Here is a 20,772-nt window from a genome sequence, read left to right on the forward strand (position 1 = left end):
AAAAGGTGATCATTTGTGTGCTAGAATGCATGCACAATCAAAGTGAGGAAAAGAAATAAACCAGATGGAAGAAATGATAAGGAGTTGCCTTTCAGGAACCACAGCTGCTTACAGCTGTGGGAGTTCCTACAACAGTTTATATTGGCCATTTTGTTTCCTGGCTAAACTGATGGCATTATAGCACGATGTTTTTTGACAACTTGAAAATCAGATTTTATTGCTCTCTCATAAACTCTTTTAATACCATTCTTAATAAGGAAGAAAAATGTTGCATGTTGTGACTGATAAATGGAAAACCTCATTTAGGATTTGGTTTACACATGCCAAGTGATAAAAGCCCAGTAACATGAAGATCATGTGTACACAAGCCAAGAAGATCACAGGATCGACAAATAACATACAGTCCTGGGCGCCCATTTGTGATTGTGCAAGATTTTCATTTCTGCCTTGTGATTAACACTGCCTCTGAACTGAGGAGTTACCATGCTAGCAAATCATTTGTCTATCACATCACCCACCTTTCCTCCCCTACAGAATAAGCTCTCTTGATGGAATTGTAGGCACTGGGGACAAGTCCGCAGGGAAGCTATTTTTGAACAGCGATTCTCAAGTAGGTGGCTGTCGACTCATATGTCTCCCCTTCTCATACACTAACTAGTGTGGATCTGTGTTTAAAAACAGACACCCACAGACACACAGATTTTCTCTTTCTCCATTTATTTTGAGCAACTCCCAAGGGAACTGTATCCTATTTATCTTTGTTCACCAAGTACCTAGCCGTCAAGGTTCAATAAATATTTGTTGAATGAATGAAAAGAAATCTGTTCTCTACTTCCTGGGGAAAGGAGTGAGCCTTAGTCATGAGTAGAGTCTTTGTGATGTCAAGACTTAGAAAAGTCATTTTTGTGTGTGTGTGTGTGTGTCTGGGAGGGAAGCAAAGAAGGGAGTCAATGAAATTTGGAAATAGAACCTATCCATCCACTTATCAATTTATTCAGCAAATAGTTTCCAGGTCATCTGGTTGACACTGGGTATAACGTGGTGAATGCAATGTACATTTATAATTATAATAAATGTTAGCCATTATTTTATATATATATAAGTACCCAACTTGTCTTCATGGAATTTACAGTCTACTGGAGAGATAGAGCTGAAGTAGAAGTCAGAAACAGAATGACAAATTATAAGCACTACAAGGGAAGTAACTGGGTGTTGGAACAGACATTAGTAGGTTGGCCAGAGAATGTCTCTTTAAGCAGATATATTAGCTGAAACCTAAAGAGAAAGTCAAGGAAGCAAGGAGCGTAATGTCATTAAGATACCAAAAGCAAGCCAGTGGGGCTGGAGCAGAGTGAGCAAGGAGAGAATGAGTGCTAGAAGATGAAGGCTGGGCAGGCTATGGTGAGGAATCTGGATTTTTATTCTGAGTTCAACTGCTTTAGGAAAATGGAAAATTGAACTCTATACTTCTGAATATGGAACTTAGAACAGTACTTGACATGTAGCAAGTGATCAATAAATGTTAGCCATTATTTTATATATATAAGTACCCAACTAGGATGGGCACCGTGGCTCACGCCTGTAATCTCAACACTTTGGGAGGCCAAGGCATGCGGATCACGAGGTCAAGAGATCGAGACCATCCTGGCCAACATGGTGAAACCCCGTCTCTACTAAAAAATATAATAAATTAGCTGGGCGTGGTGATATGTGCCTGTAGTCCCAGCTACTTGGGAGGCTGAGGCAGAAGCATTGCTTGAAACCAGGAGGCAGCGGTTGCAGTGAGCCAATCTCACACCACTGCACTCCAGCCTGGCGCCTGGTGACAGAGCGAGACTCTTCTCAAAAAAAAAAAAAAAAAGTACCCAACTAAATTAGCAAGCCTTGATTATAATAATGAAAATGAATGATTAAAACTTGAGCAATGAAAAAGATGGTCATTTACCTGATAAACATTGTTTTGATTTAGCAACTTTTCTTGTTTTACTTTTTTGTATGTTTTGTAGAGAGATAGGGTTTTACCATGTTGCTCAGGCTGGTCTCGAACTCTTGGGCTCAAGAGATCCACCCCACCTAGGCCTTCCGAAGTGCTGGGATTACAGGTGTGTCCGGCCTATTTAGGAACTTTTTCCATACAACTAGTCAAATTCCAGACAAAGCTGGTCAAATTCCACTTACAAAAGGGAACACTTATTTTTTATTGGTCCACTGATATTCAGCTTTCCTTTGTTTTCAAACAATAAAAGGACAGCATGGAGGACTACATTGTCAGTACCCTAATTTTAAAAACTGATGAGGTGTATCATTTTCATCTGCTCACGTAAACTGGCATAACTTTTACCACAGGTGGCTGTTTCTGAACTGAAAGTTACAGCTAATCACTTAGCCCACATGCTTTGGTGATTTTAATGATATGATTTGTTGCTATGAGACAAAAACATGTTGTGTGGGAAATAATCTGTTAGAAATCATATGACCTTGATTCAAAGGCTTTTGATTAACAGCTTTCTGGAAAAGAAATAACCCCTATGATTAGAGCTTGGTAGTCCTTTTAAACCAAATAAAATATTATTAGTCATTCATTAATGGATATGGGAAGCAAAATGGCTTCAAACATTGAAAACTTCTCAAGATACTTTCAGCCCTTTCCTCATAAAGGCTTTTAAGGCCACTGGCAAAGCTTCTCCTCTTTTACCTTGTCTTTCTCCTTCCTGCTTCTGGAGGGAGACACCGATTAAACAACCAAAAATACCCCCGAAACAAATGGACAGCAGGTGAGAATTAGACAGCCTAGGGCAGCGGTCCCCAACCTTTTTGGCACCAGAGGCAGGTTTCATGGAAGACAATTTTTCCACAGACTGGGGACAGGGGATGGTTTGGGGATGATTCAAGTGCATTACATTTATCGTGTACTTTTATTATTGTTACATTGTAATATATAAGGAATTAATTACACAACTCATCATAATCTAGAATCAGTAGGAGCCCTGAACTTGTCTTCCTGCAGCTAGACCTGGGGGTGATGGAAGACAGTGACAAATCATCAGGCATTGGATTCTCATAAGGAGCATGCAACCTAGATTCCTCGAGTACAAGTACGCAGCTCACAATAGGGTTCGCGCTTCTATGAGAATCTAATGCTGCCGCTGATCCGACAGGAGGCAGAGCTCAGGCGTAATGCAAGCCATGGGGAGCGGCTATAAATACAAAGCTTCACTTGCTCACCCACTGCTCACTTGCTGCTGTGTGGCCTGGTTCCTAACAGGCAACAGACTGATACCAGCCTGTGGCCTGGGAATTGCGGGCCCCTGGTCTAGGAGACCTGTGCCCTAGAAAGTGGTAATAGATTGTGCAGTCCTAAATGGCTTCTCTTTTTCTTCAAGTCAGCTTCGTAACTATTGAGCTTTCATTCATTCATCTATTGAGCATTCCCAGGGTGCCAGTACTATTCTTGGAGACGTGGTGGCAAGAGGACACAGTCCATGCCTTCACAGAGCTTATATTCTAGTAGGGAAGGCAGGCAAGAAGTTGACAGGTAAAAGTCACGCTTACTTATGCAAACTCATGATAGGAACTATGAAGAAAGCAAAATAGGAAATGGGATAAAGTAACTGGGTGAAGAGGCAGGCCTCTTCGGACAGGTGATATTTGGGCTGAGCTCTGAGTGGCAAGAGTCAGTCTGTGAAAACCTAGGGCAAAAACATTCTGGACAAAGAGGGTGGCAAACTCAGGGTCCCAAAGGAGAGGACAAGTCTGGGATATTCAAGATGAAGCCAGAGCTTAGTGAGCCAGTGAGAGTGCAGTGGGAGGCAAGATTGACAGGGGCTGGGACCTGGTCAAGCAGGGTGGATTGTAAGTGCAATGGGAGGTCTCTGGAGGGGTCTATCTACAGCTGGGTTTGTAAAGGGCCTGCCCACACAAGGCTCGTCAAAAAGCAGGGCTGGCCCCTACCTGGGGACCTGATAGCAGTGGCATTTTTTGCTGTTTTTTAAACTGGGGGAAAGGAGCAGTAGTGACCTGCCCTGTTGCCCTGAAACTGCAACTGGTGATGTGGACCCCCTGGAATATATCCACCCTGCCCCCAGAAGGCTCCCAAGGCGAAGCGTGTGCAGTAGATCTTGTGCTAGGCTACAGGGGTCTCTGTGGGCTGTCCCTTCAAGTCCCGGTCTCCTTTGTCAGCCAGGTGCAGGGATAGACCTACGCAGATCCCTCTCTCCTCCTCCCCTTCTTTAAGCCCCTACTACTTGTCATGAGCAGGCTTAAGCAATATCAGGACAAGGGTCATGGGGTCCTGCCAGGAGACAGTCTGGGTTGGAGGGGCGTGGTCACTTTTGCCAGAATAAGCATGATCGGAAGGACCCAGTTGGTGTCACGGGTCAAAGCAGACAATAATAGATTGAGTCCAGGGAATCTGACCATGTTTGAGAGACTAGCTTGGGCACATCGCCAGGTCACCCAAATAAGTTTCCTGAGTCCAGACAGTGGGAACCTGGAGGAGGCCACACTACTGAATGTGCATATTATTTGTCTTTTGTTCTGTACTTGAGGCCGTCATTCCCCTGAATGTTACTTTGAAAATGTAGATGGCTCCTGACTGCTTTACCAAACTAAGAATACAGTTCTTTTTTTTTTCCCCCCTGAGACAGAGTCTTGTTCTGTTGCCCAGGCTGAAGTGCAGTGGCGTGATCTTGGCTCACTACAGCCTCCACCTCCCAGGTTCAAGCGATTCTCCTGCCTCAGCCTCCTGAGTAGATGGGGTTACAGGTGCCTGCCACCATGCCTGGCTAATTTTTGTATTTTTAGTAGAGGCAGGGTTTCACCATGTTGGCCAGGCTGGTCTCAAACTCCTGACCAGCCTGGCCAACATAGTGATCCGCCCACCTCAGCCTCCTAGAGTGCTGGGATTACAGGTGTGAGCCACTACACCCTACCTTAAGAATACAATTATTAGCCACATTCTCACCCTCCCCATTCTGCTTTCAACCTACCTTACCAGTCACTTTTCTGTTTACTTGCCAGTTTTATTTTGCTGTGCATCCCTGTCTGTATCCTACCTACACAGCAGGCAAACACGGTTATTACTTTTATAATCAGAAAAAAAATGTTAAGACCAATGAGAGTTTTTTTTTTTTTTTTTTAAAGAAAAACCAGGTTCCTTCTGGTCCTAACTAGTTATGCCTCCTCTTGGATCGTCTTACTGCCTATATGGGTAGCGGGGACAGTGCTCGGATCACTAGGAGGTGCTCACTGTTCATCTTGCAGGGTTACCATTCGGCTCTCTTCAGTCCTCACATTTCCTAACACCTTAGCCCCTTTGCACCTGGGCCATTCCCTCAGAGCTCTTCCCTCTCACCCCTACTTGGTTCCCTGCATCTCTCCTCTGGGCTTTTAGTTACATTCTTTTTCCTGGTCAGGCAGGCTGCCTTTCCTTGGTGACCCTGCTGCTCCTGGTCCTGGCTGGGACCCACTTTCTCCCCGGTTGCACATTCACATAAGTCACTGCCAGCTCTGGCTTTGCTCTGAGCCCTGCCCTCTTCAAACAGCCCTGGCTCCAAGTGCACATAGGCTCTAGCAGGAGAGGACCAAGGAAGTTGGGGGGTGTTGCCAACTGGTTGGCTAGTTCCCAGGAGGATGAGCCAAGTTTTCATTCATTTACCTCTTCTTAAGAGGAGTGGAGTGTGTGTGTGTGTGTGTGTGTGTGTGTGTGTGTGTGTGTGCGCGCGCGCGCGCACATGCACGTGTGTCCACTTAAGGGAGGAAAGGACAGAGCAGTGATTCCACATCTATCATACAGATAATTTTTCCTAGCCTTGGGTGTAGGACATGAAGGAAATTATGGTAGGAACAGTGGTGTCAAAGAGGTGCTTCATGGTTGGATTTTCCTAAGTATCCCACAAAAAGAGGAGCCCATGTAGAGTTTTTTGAAAAGTTTTTCCATTCGAATACCGAACTGGTGAATTCACAGATGTTTTTATTTAGGACAAAGTGAATTTCAAGAAAACTGTCAAGTAATTAACAGTGGAGAAATATGGCAAACATCACAGAGGTGGTAACAGATATCTGGACCCCTCAGCTGGTATCAAGACACAAATGAGCATGGAGCTTTCCACTCCTAGCATGGAGCTAGGATTGATGTTCCCTATTCTCTTTGTTGTCTTCACCTACAGATGGCCATGACTACCCTCGAGCAGCCTACCAGCAAGTGATTCAGCCGGCTCTGCCTGGGCAGCCCCTGCCTGGAGCCAGTGTGAGAGGCCTGCACCCTGTGCAGAAGGTTATCCTGAATTATCCCAGCCCCTGGGACCAAGAAGGGAGGCCTGCACAGAGAGACTGCTCCTTTCCAGGGTTTCCAAGGTACCAGTAAGTATGACAGGCCCAACCTTCAGACGTTTTAAACATGGAAAGCAGTGAAGATATAACAGAATTCTCTACAGGTTTGCTAACCCATGTTAGTGAGCAAGTCACATAGTGGAACACCCAATATAGACTTTTCAGGTCAGGAGGAAACGGAAGCTGGTTGACAAGGATCTCTTTATCAGACAGAAAGCCACTAGTGACTAGTCGAAATTCTCTTGCAAGAAAGACTCTTCGGATGTTTTCCAAGTTACACCCCTTTCTTTTATTTTCACATCATCTGAACTTTCAGTCCACAAAATAGATTTTTGTTTTTACTATGGCTGACTTCTACTGTTAGCCAGCTCTTCACATGTCTAGTCTGTTCCTGTTTAAGCCTATTTCTTACTTTAAAATTTTAAATTCAATTTCCCATCAAAATTTACAATTACCTGTTTTTTTCTTTTCTTTTTTTTTGAGATGGGGTCTCACTCTGTCGCCCAGGCTGGAGTGCAGTGGTGCGAACTTGACTCATTGCAACCTCTACCTTATAGGCTCAAGCCATCCTCCCGTCTCAGCCCCCCGGTAGCTAGGACTATAAGCATGGGCCACCATGTCTAGCTAATTTTTGTGTATTTTGTAGAGATGGAGTCTTCTTATGTTGTCCAGCTGGTCTTGAACCCCTGGGCTCAAGTGATCCACCCACCTTGGCCTTCCAAAGTGCTGGTATCATAGGCGTGAGCCACTGCGCCTGGCCTACTAGTTTCTTTTGTAATAAAAACATTCACACACGGCCGGGCACAGTGGCTTATGCCTGTAATCCCAGCATTTTGGGAGACAGAGGCAGGCAGATCACCTGAGGTCAGGAGTTCGAGACCAGCCTGACCAACGTGGAGAAACCCCGTTTCTACTAAAAATACAAAATTAACGGGGTGCAGTGGTGCATGCCTGTAATCCCAGGTACTCAGGAGGTTGAGGCAGGAGAATCACTTGAAGCCAGGAGGCGGAGGCTGTGGTGAGCTGAGATTGCACCATTGCACTGCAGCCTGGGCAACAAGAGCGAGACTCTGTCTCAAAAAAAAAAAAAAAAAAAAATTATACATGTTGAGCACCATTCTTAGGTCTCTCCTATGCTTCTTCAGAAAAACAACTTTGCTTTTTCATGACTTCAGTTGTCAACTCGTTAATCATTTTTTCCCCTTATTCCCTTTGAACTCTCCATCAGGTTTTCCTTTTCTCTTAATTTATGGATCTAAAATACACAGGTAAAACTCATGTAAATAGAGCTTCCTCATTTATGACAATATTTGGAAGAAAGTAGATTAAATGTTTACTCTTGCTCAAAAACAACTTTTATATGCCACTCTAAAACTAGATTCTGTTTTTATAGCATAGAGTAAAATATGAAGTTCTTATTAGAGTGGATTTTTCAGAAATACACAAAGTGGTAATTGGTTTGAAAATTGCATTGAAAGAAAAAAAGCCCACTTTATTAACAATGGTGAAGAGGCACATGCCTGCTTTCCCTTTTGCTCAGAAGCCCACAAACCTTCATATTTTCTTCTAGACAGATCCCTTTTTTTCTTTTTCCTTTTTCTTGAGACAGGATCTGACTCTGTCACTCAGGCTGGAGTGCAGTGGTGTGATCTCGACTCATTGCAACCTCTGCCTTCAACGCTCAAGTCATCTTCCCACCTCAGCCTCCAAAAAGTAGCTGGAACTACAGGTGTCCGCTACCACATCCGGCTAATTTTTCTTAGTTTTTGCAGAGGAAGAGTCTCACTTTGTTGCCCAGGCTGGTCTCAAACTCCTGGCCTCAAGTGATCCACCCACATCAGCCTCCCAATGTGCTGGGATTACAAGTGTGAGCCACTGGGCTGGGCCAGACCCCTTATTTTTCTAAACCATAAATACATAAAGTTTAAACAATGGAATGAGATACAACGTGATTTTATAGCAGGATACACACTCTTACAGAAGAAATATCTAAAATTCCAAGGAAATAAAATGTAAACATCTTTATGAAATGAGTTTGGTGTTGAATAGAAAAGAGAATAGTAATTTTTAAATTTTTTTATTTTGAACAATTTAGACCTACAAAAGAGTTGCAAAGATAATACAGAGTAATTGGTTTTGTAGCATCAATTTAAGCCTGCTATGGTCTTCTTGATTTATTTTATCATTTAGGATAATGAAAAATAAGTTCAGGTAAACTTGGTGGCTCACACCTGTAATCCCAGCACTTTGGGAGGCTGAGGTAGGTGGATTGTTTGAGCCCAGGAATTTGAGACCAGCCTGGGCAACGTAGCAAAAACCCATCTCTACAAAAAAAAATACAAAAATTATCCGGGTGTGGTGGCACATACCTGTGGTTCCAGCTACTCAGGGGGCTGAGGCAGGAGAATTGCCCAAGCCCAGGAGGTCAGGGCTACAGTGAGCCATGATAGTGCCACTGCACTTCAGCCTGGGTGACAGAGTGAGACTCTGTCTCAAACACTAACAAACAACACACACACACACACGCACACACACCCCCCTATCCAACTGAGCCTGGGCATGGTAGCTCACGGCTATAATTCCAGCACTTTGGGAAGCCAAAGGCAGGAAGATCGCTTGAGGCCAGGATTTCGTCACCAGCTTGGACAACATGTTGATACCCTGTCTCTACCAAAGTAATACAAAAATTAGCCAGGCATGGTGGCCCACACTTGTGGTCCCAGCTACTCGGGAGGCTGAGGTGAGAAAATCACCTGAGCCCAGGAGGTCAATGCTGCAGTGAGCTGTGACTGAGCCACTACACTCCAGCCTGAGCAAGACCCTGTCTCAAAAAAAAACAAAACAAAAAGAAACAAAAAGAAGCGAATTCTTCTCTTATTGATAGTTTGAAAGAGAACTTTAATATGGAAAGTTTACTCTGTCATTAATTTCCATGATATTGTTTTTACACAGACATTTTTGACTATTATCAAGGCCTTAACATTTCTTTATCATATAAGCAATCATCTTCTATAACATCTAAGCAACTTTTGAAACAATTTTTTTTGGTATAAAAGAATTTAATGCAAAAGAATATGGAATGGGTTTTTCTTGGAGAAATTTAAAAAAAAAGAAAACAAGAAAAAAATATGGAATGGGATTCCCCTATTAGATGAAAGCATATTTTATAGAAATTATTTTCTCTATATTAATAAAAATATAAAATAATAATCTTAAGCATTCATATTTTCAAAATATAGTACAGTTGAGATTCTGTGTAATTTTATTTTAAATCCTGTTATATAAGACTTTCAGAATTTCTGATTACTCTTTGGGTAAAAATATGAAAAGCATAAGCAACAATCTACAAAAACTGGGCATATACATAGAGATTTTATAGTCAAAACATTTTTTAAAATTTATAATATGACACAGTTTCAAAGACACAAGAAATAACAGCATCCATGTTCCCACTACCCAGATTTTAAGAATGTTAACATATTGTCACATTTGCTTCAGAATCTTTTTTTGAGAAATAAAACACTAGAGAGACAGTTTTAGCCCCGCCACCGGTTAGCGCAATACCACAGAACAGGACCACCAAAAAGGCTGCCTCCTCTGGCAGTCAGGAAGGCACAGAATCAGAAAGCCAGCGCTGCTGTGACCACTGCAATGGTTGGATCTGTTCTGCGCCAGATAGATCTCCACTGATGAAAAATGGATGTCCATGCCCTGCCCTTGATGCTTGTGAAGCTGGTAACAGGACACTGGGATGCTTTCTGGGGAAAACTCAGCACCTCGTCACTGTGTTTACCGACAGAAACCACAGAAGCGGCAGAGGTGTGCTGTCCGTTCCCTTCTGCCCGCCAGATCTCAGATGGGCATCTGATTGTCTGTCTCAGCAGAATGTTCATGGGAATACTGGCAACCAAAATGATAAAGATGCTACTTAATATGGTAGAAACTTCTTTAAAAGGTCTTCAAAATCAGATTTCCATTCATATGTCAATGGTACAAATACTTCTAAACCTGCATGACCCTCTCTACCTTTTGATACATAATTAAATGTTACGTAGTATGAGCTAAAAGTCATGTCTTTTTACCTGAATGCCTATAACATCAACCATCTGTGTCACCTGTCAGACTACTTTGTTTTGTTGGTGACCTTGTCTGCCCTGTGCATGAGACTTGTTTTTCCAGTTAAACAAATCTTGAATAGAGTAATCAAATCCCGCTTCCCTTTTACAACTTGGAGCACGGGCCTTCACATGTGGCCGCCAGCTGAACAGCTTATTGACTAAAACTCTGTGGAGCTCCCCTCTTCCTTCTGTCTCAGATAAGAATAGAGGCAGAGGAGAGGTAGCCCACTGGGATCTTCCCATAGTTCTAAAAGGCTTTCTGTCCCTGAAGGTTTGCCTTTGTAAAAAATGAAAATTGACTGTAAATGTATTCCTTTCTAGGGACCAGCCATACCACCAAACACCTAATAGAGCTGGTGCTCCTGTGGAGTCCTTGGAGTCCCCTGCAGAGCTGAGACCACATGTTCCCCAGCCTCCGTCCCCAGCTGCTGTGCCTAGACCCCCTAGCAACCCTCCAGCCAGAGGAACTCTAAAAACAAGCAATTTGCCAGAAGAATTGCGTAAGTTGTTTGCAACATCGTTCTCTCCTTCTTGTTGTCACTTCTTGTACTTTGTGATGGTTGGATGATCACTCATCCATATCTCAGGTTTTTTTTTCCAGACAGGGTCTCACTCCTGTTGCTCAGGCTGGAATGCGGTAGTGTGATCATGACTAACTGCAGCCTCAGCCTCCCAGGCTCAGGTGATTCTCCCACCTCAGCCTCCTGAATAGCTAGGGTTACGAGGGCACACCACCACACCCAGATAATTTGCTTATACTTTTGCTGGAGAAGGGGTTTCACCATGTTGCTCAGGCTGGTCTCAAACTGCTGGACTCAAGCAATCCACCCACCTTGGCCTCCCAAAGTGCTAGGACTGCAGGTGTGAACCACTGCACCTGGCCTCATAACCTCAGCTATTTCTCATAGACACACTAAAATAAAATGCACTTTTTTGCTTAAAAAGTAACCTGCATTTTGTATGAATGTTTTTAGTGATTCTGACACCACTAGTAACACTCTCAAACTGCTTACCTCTAGATGCCTTAAGCACATACTCCAAAAATAAATAACCCCAATGTCTTTTCCTTATTCTAAATGATGCTCTTGAGTGGACTTGTCCCTGGGTAAATTGATTGGATGTCCATGTGGTATTGGACAAGCACCCAGCCTCTCACCATAAGTTACCAGCAGCCATCAAGAACGAGGTCATTTCCTGTAGGGATGAGCAATCTTGTTTGGAAAAAACGGTCTCACATTCTCCAAACTGCAAGACAACCAAATGCAAACTAAGCCTTTTATTTAAAGAAACATTCGACTAAGCGTAAGGTGATGATTCTTTTTCCACATTTTACTGCCAGAACCAGAAATGTTGAAATACCACCAAAATGTTCTCATATTAAGGTCAGTCAGGACAGTAATTTCCAGAAATCTTAAGAAAATAGTCACCACTTGTGCAATTATTACATGATGTGCTTGCTAGAGAAGCTCAGGTAATTCTAATATGCATTTTCCAAATCTGGGAACCTTTTTGAACCAAACCTGAAATGAGGCCTTTTGTATGTGCTGATTCCTTTCGGGGGATCTGTGCTGATTAGTCATTGACAATTCCGAAAGATTTCTATGACAATGATTCGTTGCTATTTTCATTCAAAACATTTTATTTCTGAACACTTTCTTAAAATCTTAATCATTTTAATTTTGAGCATTTCTGGAGAACAGATCCTGCCCTGCATACGTCATAGTCCTGATACCAGTTTATAGATCATATATATCTTACCATAATCTATAAAGGAAATCCTAAAATACATGAGAATTGGGTCAATGTTAGGTGTTCAGACGAAAATTGAGTGCCATCAATATATCTGGCTGTTTAAATAAGTTAATATGACCATTATACATACTTCCATTTGGGAGGTGTGTTTCAAAAAACCTCAGTAGAGATACAGACTTGTATTTTCTCTCCAGCCCCCATTTCTTCTCCATCCTCTGCCCCAAGGGCTTCCTGAGATTTAACTGGTCCATTCCAGACTAAAAGCCAACACACAGAGATTATTCAGCTTTCACATTAAAATGCTAGCCAGACAATTTCCCCAAGACTTTAGCCTGAAAAAACACTGGTTCATCCCCACTGGGTTAATCTTGTCCAAACGGTACTGTCTGCTGCTCTAAGCTGACCCCGGAATGAGTGAGGGAGTCTGTGATGTTGGACTGCCCAGAGGCAGTGTCTCTCCTTCAAGCTGCTCAAGTTTTTCTTACTAACATTTCTGAGCTGTGCTTTGGTCTACTCCAAACTTCCTGGCGTTTCTCCAAAAGTGAGTGGATTGCAGGGAAGAAGCGAGCGGGGAACCACTTTCTCACTCTCCTCCCCCTTGCTCTTGTCAGAAGAGCGAGCTTTCAGGGCAGCGGAGCGCATCAGGAGATGAAAAGAAGACACTGCTGGGTGGCCCCTTAGCAAGTTTTAGCTTCTTGGCCTGCTGTGAGAGTATTCCTTGGGCACGGGGCCAAGTGTCTCTAAGAAACCAGGCGGTGCCTGATCTTAAGAACTCGCGGATTCTGGGTGGTGCATTTCTTGTTATGGCCTCGTGGTTTTTCAGAAGCCCCCTTAGGCTTGTGGAAGCCGCTCTGATTTCCATTCACGAAGAGCAGTCTGCTCTCCCTTGGACAGACCCCCTGGCATTTTGGGACTGAGGAGCTGTGCTCTGGGCACAGCAACCCGTACAATGCAGGCATAAGCTCTCAGAGCAACCCAGCCCAAGGCTTCCCCTATTATTCTAGAAGGACAAAAGATACTGCATGTAATTTAGAAGTTTGTTTAGAATAGAATAATTTGACCAATTTCTAATAAATGTAAAACTTTCCTCTTAGGGAAAGTCTTTATCACTTATTCGATGGATACAGCTATGGAGGTGGTGAAATTCGTGAACTTTTTGTTGGTAAATGGCTTCCAAACTGCAGTAAGTATTTTGTCCAAGTAGGTAACTGAACAGTTATAGTGAGTACAATGGAGAGAAAAGCAGAAGATGAAAAAGTGCAACAGCTGTTGGTGGTTTAAACAATATTTTTGATTTATGTGATTATGCATTGAGTGCTTATAGATTTAGGTAATCATTACTTTCCAGAGTTTAAGCTATCTGAAGTCTCCAGCATTTTTTTACCTGCATGCTGTCTGTGTGACCCAAGTACCTCTAACAGCAAGATCAGTGCGAATGTGACCACATATGCGCTGGCCCCTGGACTGAAGGAAATGCCGGGCTCTTGCTGCACTTTGCACCTTTGTCCTTTCTCACCAATCATGCCCGCTTTGGTGGATCTTCTCATAATGCAGGAAGCTGCAGGCTTCACCATGGTCACCTGCTGATTTAACAAGGTCCTTTTGTTCTGCACTGGGTTGTGAGGTTTGAAGTAGAACCCCTGCAGCCTGAATTCCCCACTGTGCACAGCTGCCATCTCCACACCTTGACACAGTGATGCTTCTGGATGGGCGATACTGGCCGGGTTTTGGGCTGGTCTAATCCAGTTCCAGGGGAGGCAGACCTAACCCAGCCCTACAGGTCCACTGTGATCTTGGCCCCCAAATCTCAGGAAACACACACTGCTCTTGTCCCCCGTAGTCCCTTGACACAGTATAGCTTAAAGCCATGTAAATTTTTCTCTATGATAAATCAAACACCACACAGTGCTACTCAGGGGACTCGCTTTCTTCAAACACGAGGTAACTACTTTTCCTGTCCAGAGCCCTCTTCTAGGTCTCTTTTAGTGAATTCTAAAGAGTGGTGAAAAATTAAGGGAAATATCTATGAATATAAATGTCTATAGATAAAGAGGGATACTTAGAAACTAAATATCAATTTTAAAGGTTATTTAGCATTGTTTAACAGGAGTTTTTATTTGAAGTTTTCTTTATTCTATAAGACAATTTTGTGGGGGGGAGACTTTTTTGAGACAATTTTTTTAAATGGGATTCCTGTAAAGTACTACAGACTGGGTGGCTTAAGCGTAGAAATGAATTTTCTCACAATTGTGGAGACTGGAAGCCTAAGATTAAGGTTTCAGCAGGGTTGGTTTCATCCTGAGGCCTTTCTAATAGCTGGCTGTCTTCTCCTTCTGTCCTCACATGGTCTCTCCTTTGTGTGGACACATGTCTGTGTTCTAATCTCTTCTTCTGTGGACACCAGTCCTTTTGGATTAGGGCCCACCCATATCACTTTATTATATCCAAATTACTTCTTTAAAGGTCCTGTCTCCAAATACAGTCATATTCTGAGGTACTGGGAGATAGGGCTTTAACACAGGAATTTTGGGAGCACAATTCAGCCCGCAGTAGTAGCTATGTGGAGAAATGATCATGAAAGGAGCTGTGGGCTTTGGGAGAGACTTGGAGAAACCGATGGAAGACACCCAGCTCATTGCACCACCCAGGATGTTCACCTCAGTAGCTAGGAATAATTCAGGTGCTTGGATAATAACAATAATCACCCTTTTTTATTTATGTAATTTTTTTTTTTTTTTTTTTTGAGATGGAGTCTTACTTTGTCGCCTAGGCTGGAGTGCAGTGGCACAATCTCAGCTTACTGCAACCTCCGCCTCCTAAGCTCAAGCAATTCTCCTGCCTTAGCCTCTTGAGTAACTAGGGTTACAGGTGCCTTCCACCACACTCAGCTAGTTTTTTTTTTTTTTTGTACTTTTAGTAGAGACAAGTTTTCTCCATGTTAGTCAGTCTGATCTCAAACTCCTAATCTCAATTGATCTGCCTGCCTTGGCCTCCCAAAGTGCTGGGATTACAGGCATGAGCTACCAATTATAACCATTGATTGAGTGCTTATTTCCTGCCTGGCATTATGATAGGCCTTTTCCATGTTAACTCATTTTAGTCCTCACAGCCACCCTAGGAAATCAGTTTATTAACCACGTATTACAAGTGAAAATGATAAGATTTAGAGTTTTAGTAACATTTCCAAAGTCATATAGGTGGGAAGTGGCAAAGCCAAGATAGAGCCCAAGCTGTCCGTCTCTTTTCAACCCTGACACTGTATTGTTTCTCTCTCATATAATAATAATGGATTAACAACGCAGTCACAGAAAGCTACAAAAGCGTTCTCAAGAGTAGTCGTTGGCCATCCCACGTTTGAAAACAGGAGTCATCTAAACCAAAATAACAGCCATTCCATTTTTCATGTAAAGACACATATTCTGAACTCTGTACCCTATGTATATGATAGCTCAGTGTACACGGGGCAGGGTCTCTTTCCTTAGGAAGCTTAGCGTCAGGTTGAAGAGACACAGCAGACATAAATGAGACATGTCATGAATAAAAGAATGTTATCATACATGTTAATTGTCTAGTGACATTAGTGGTAACAATGGGGTAAAGTTAGGTAAAGTGAGGAGGAGGAGGTTAGCATGTTGGAAGGAATCACAGAGCAGTGGGGCTTGTGCTGTGCTTTTAGGGTACAAGGGCCACCAATGTGGGTAGTAAAGTAGACAGGATATGTGGGGAAAAAAGGCGAGGATGGATCATGGATGGCACAGAAAGCTTGCTAAAGGGCTGGGACTTGACTTGATCAGTCCTAAACAGTGGTGTGACATTCATTCATTCATTTATTTGAGACAGAGTCTTGCTGTTTTGCTCAGGCTGGAATGCAGTGGTATGATCACAGCTCACTGCAGCGTCTACCTCCCATGCTTAAGCCATCTTCCTGCCTCAGCCTCCCATGTAGCTGGGACTACAGGCTTATGTAAACATGTCTGGCTAATTTTTTGTAGAGACAGAGTCTTGTTGTATTGCCCAGGCTGGTCTCAAACTCTTGGGTTCAAGTGATCTGCCTGCCACAGCCCCCCAAGTGCTGGAATTACAGATGTGAGCTGTGCCTGGCCTGGAGTGACTTTTACAACAAGTAATCTGGGAGCAGTGTAGCTGAATCACATAACCCCTCCCCAAGGACACTCTCCCTGAGTCACTTATTCCAGTATATAATCTCTCTTCCCATCAAGAGCACATCGTAAACATACACTTGTGTGCGTACACACACACACACACACACACACACACACACACACACACACACTGCAGTACAGGCCTGAGCCCAAGAAGGGACTTCTTATTTGGTTTCTTATAAAATAAAAACTAACTGATATTTCTCCTTTTAAAATATCCCTTCAAAGACTTGAACACTAATAGTAAATATCAGTCTTTTCAAGGCCTAAGAGTTCCACTTCTTGACTTTCACCCTAAACTTCTTCCCTTCCATTTCAGTAATTGTTTTTGTGACTGTTTCTTGGCTCTGCTCCAAGTTTCATACAGTCCTTTTGAAACATATAGATCGAAACTGGACATAATACCATAATAACGACCTCATTAATGCAAGTAAAGCACCACAATTGTATCTCAGTTACTTGTATGCCACACATCCATTAAAACATTCCAGAATTATGTTTGCCTTTCAAATTTCTGAATTACAGATGTATAATTTATGTATGTTGCTGGCTTACATCCAACTCAGTGGTATATGGTACGCCTCAGACTTTTAAAAACATAATTATTGTGTAGCCATAGATATATTTTGATGTGTATCACAATATCCTAATTATGGATATGGTATTAATTACTTAAATGCCTACTAATGTTGAAGTAGGAAATACTTTCAGAAAATTATATTTTGTTTTTTAGACCTATGTGCTCCTCCTTGCAAAAAGCGTTAGTTAAGTTTCGGAGTTTTAAATGTATATAGTGTTGTGTTTTCTCCTGCTCTGCATCTTGAGAGAACTTCTTACTAAGAGCCAACGCCCACATCTTTGTCTTGCAGATTGACATATTTGAGGATAGAATCCGAGGCATTGATATCATTAAATGGATGGAGCGCTACCTTAGGGATGTAAGTACATTCCAAAAATCAGAGATTGTTTTCTGGTGAGAAAGACAATGAGCTTATGAAGTGATTTATGAAAGCAGCCCTGGCATACCCACCTAAGTCTGAAGCTGAGAAAGCCCCAACAAAGCCTCCCTTGTTGGAAGCCATGCAGAGACTTGGAAAGGAAGGATGGGGTCGCCCTCTCGGACATGCACAGGCAGGAAATAACGGTCAAACCAGACACAGGTGGTTGATAACAATCAGAGGAAACAATCTTTTGACCAGAATAGGAAAGAAGGAAATGAAGGCAGAAAGTGGGGAGAGAGCAGCAGAATTCAATTTAATCTGAGGCCACCCCAAGTGTTTTGTAGAATTGGGCTGAAGAGGTTTCCCGGGCAGCCTCGCAGGCTGCACAGCACACCACCCCCGAGGCGCCCACGCGCAGCCCTGTCATTTGTTCTCCACTGACAGAATCTATACCGGCCACTGGGACACGTTGTGTTTAACAAGATCAAAATTGATTGCTGCCAGCGTGTCTGTGTCGGCTGCTTCTTTCCGAGGGAGTTGGTGGGGGACGGGAGTCTCAGCAGGCTGGGGTTTTGTGCTTTTCCCTTTGTCTGAAGCCTGATGTTTGATTTGTGCTGAAGGGTCTGTTCCTACTGACTGTGCTAATGCGTACACGCGGAAGACAGGGCAGTCAAGAGTGCAGTGACTGGCAGCTCAGATCCAGCTGCAGGGAGGGAGGGTGTTTCTCACTGTTGGTGTCGCAGTGCCTTTTTGCCATGACGCAGACTCACTCAGTGATTGCGGCTTTCATTAGAGGTTTATTAGTGATGGTTGTGGAAAATGGTAGGCAAAAGCACATCTATCTAGGAGAGCTTCTCTCTGAGTCATTCACTCTGCATGTTCGAGGTGGGGCTGGGCTGGAGATGAAGGAGAGAAGCAGGGACAAGGGTCTGCCTGAGTGGAGACCAGTGCTTCTCTTTCCGTGGAGAATGAGCCTGGCCCTCCACCTTCAGTGTGTCAGAGAATGCCCACGGTCCTGCTGGCCAGTTTCCAGCCTGCCTTCACCAAACGGACTACACTTTACACTTCCATAAACATGCCTTTCTCCCTCTCATTAACAGAAGACCGTGATGATAATCGTAGCAATCAGCCCCAAATACAAACAGGATGTGGAAGGCGCTGAGTCGCAGCTGGACGAGGATGAACATGGCTTACATACTAAGTACATTCATCGGATGGTGAGTGGGGAGGGGATCACAGCACCTCACTGTCCCCTGGGGATGGATACCTTGTCCAAGGAAGTCCCATTCTTCCCCAGACACCAACTGAGGGCAGCATGATGCTGGGTGAAGAGCTCCGGACCTGCCATGTCAGGAGAGGGGCTGTTGATTCTGGCTTCATCTACGTTAGGGACTGTGGGCAAGTCATTGCACCGCTGGGACTCAGTTGTTCCTATCAGTTACGAGGGGAGCGCAATCTGTGATCTCTGGGATCCAAGATTCTGGAAAGAAGTGCTCTCATGGCTTGACTGTTTACCAGCAAATAAGAAGTCCTAGGAGGTGGGAGACAGGGTGGTGTGGAGGGCTGGCTCCTGCAGCTGAATCATGTTCTGTGCCCTACGTTTTCAGAAAGCAGTGGCGTAGTGAAAGGGACACCTGCCGTTGCATCAGGTGGGCTTGGTTAAAGTTGGCTTCCTCATGTCCAGGCTGTGTGACCGCAGCCCCACTGCTTAAACTCTTTGTGCCTCAATGTCCCTATTCACAAAATGGGTCGCTAATACTTACAGGGTTGTTGTGAAAATGAAATAATGTTTTGAAAGTATCTGGTATATATCAGATGCTTAAACAAGGGAAGGGAGTGTTCTTAGCTCATGCCAGGTGGGGAACTATGGGGCCTGGTTAAATTCAAATCAGTGGGAGAAATCTGTAGGATATTAGACTTGCTCAGCATGGGATGAAACTAGAACATTCTGACCGAAACAATCACCCAGCTTTGGAACTGGCTGCTTTATGGGCTAGCAATCTTCCTGCTCCCTGTGATTATAGAGATGCTATGGAGACAGTTTCTGCTTGGCTAGGATGCAGGGCTACACTTGTGACTTTCAGGCTGTCCTGCAGAGTTCCCAATGGGTGCCCATCTGTGCTGGAGGAGGGGCTGGCTGTGTGCCTCCCACCCCCACCTCAGCTAGAGCTGGTTTGCACTTCTCAGCCTTGTTTTGTTGACCAAGGATTCTGAGATTTAAAAAGGCTTGGGAAATCACTGGACTAGAACTGATAAGCTCCATGTCAGCTCTAACACTCCACGAGGAGGGGAGGCACCTGGAATGGACACAGAGCATCACTGACTAAGTTGGGAAGATGGGGAGGACACAGCCAGGCAGTCTCAGTGCACACAGCTTTACCACAGGAGAAGCAGATGGAGGTCCCAGGTCTGTCCTGTAGGTCAGTAGCGTGGGAAAGGGGCGGGGTGGGTGTTCCCCATCTGAGTCTTCATGGTCTCTGTCTCCCTTTCTACCAAGTACAGACCACTCATGTGAGCTCACAACCAAGCCAAAGGAAGAGCCGAGGCAAGGTGATGAGGTTAAAAAGTGAGGCCAGGGAGTCAGGAGATAAGGCTCCTCCTATTCTGGTCTTGACCAGTCTCACAGCCCTTGTACAGTGCCCTGGAAAGGTATCATTTCTGGAAGTAAACTGTCTTAAAAGGTCATGTCCGGCTTCGTCCCTTGGTTCTCTGCTGCACATCTGCTTGGCCTCAGAGCATGCGATGCCCTGTCTGCATCTCTAGGAACCTGCCAGTTCTGGGAGCTGATAGCTCATGCGTGGGAAGGGCTCGAGGCCTCAGCCAGTTCCTAAGGAAACCTGTCTAGCTCTGTGGGTGTGTGGCATAGCCAGTCAGTAATACACAGCTCGGCCTCAGAGCTTGTCTGACTGTACCAACTGGAACCACACTGTCTGCAAACTTGCTTTCTTGGGCCCTTGTGTCTTGGGCCCTTCCTCATCACAGAAGGGGTCAAAGAGGCCAGATACAGAATTGCCTTCCTGCCTGCCTGGCTGACTTCCTGGACTCCTCTGGGCAATAGAAAACCCTGGAACAATAAGAACTTGGTCATGACAGAGGGAGTGCAGAGGTACTGATGAGTAACTGCATCACAGAGTGAACTCGTTCACAGAATGTCAGTGTCTGGAAGGAGGAGAGAAAATTAAAAATGTACTGCTGCTGACCACCACCTCCACAGGCTGGGCAGCCTAGTGCACAAGCCAGGCTTCACAGTATATGGAGTCCTACAAGTCAAACAAAACTCAGTGCTTCACTTGTAACTTGTGCACCCTGCCCCCTGCCTTTCATGTCTACTCCATGCTGGTGTGACTGGTGCTTCTAGCTGCACAGTACTTGGGTCATTTTAAAACATATGTTCTGAGATGCAGTTACTCGTCAGTACCTCTGCACTCCCTCTGTCATGGCCAAGTTCTTACTGCTCCAGGGTTTTCT

General features: G+C 44.1%; 1 protein-coding gene across 5 annotated transcripts in view; it reads left to right on the forward strand.

The window, feature by feature from the left end:
- The window catches only part of TRAF3IP2 (TRAF3 interacting protein 2), a 46,762-nt gene that overhangs the window by 20,391 nt on the left and 5,599 nt on the right, over positions 1–20,772 (forward strand). For 3 of the 5 annotated variants that reach the window (XM_032275016.1, XM_032275017.1, XM_032275019.1), the window contains exons 3-7: positions 6,168–6,360; positions 10,770–10,948; positions 13,295–13,383; positions 17,233–17,301; positions 18,405–18,521. In XM_032275016.1, coding sequence (XP_032130907.1) covers positions 6,168–6,360; positions 10,770–10,948; positions 13,295–13,383; positions 17,233–17,301; positions 18,405–18,521 — 647 coding nt within the window. Of the gene's footprint in view, positions 1–6,167; positions 6,361–10,769; positions 10,949–13,294; positions 13,384–17,232; positions 17,302–17,325; positions 17,926–18,404; positions 18,522–20,772 lie in introns of those variants that run through there. The other 2 variants (XM_032275020.1, XM_032275021.1) reach the window with 2 other exon arrangements.

The sequence above is a fragment of the Sapajus apella genome, unplaced genomic scaffold (genome assembly GCF_009761245.1).
Source record: "Sapajus apella isolate SASKATOON/1434 unplaced genomic scaffold, GSC_monkey_1.0 scaffold6, whole genome shotgun sequence".
In the NCBI taxonomy this organism is placed as follows: domain Eukaryota; kingdom Metazoa; phylum Chordata; class Mammalia; order Primates; family Cebidae; genus Sapajus; species Sapajus apella.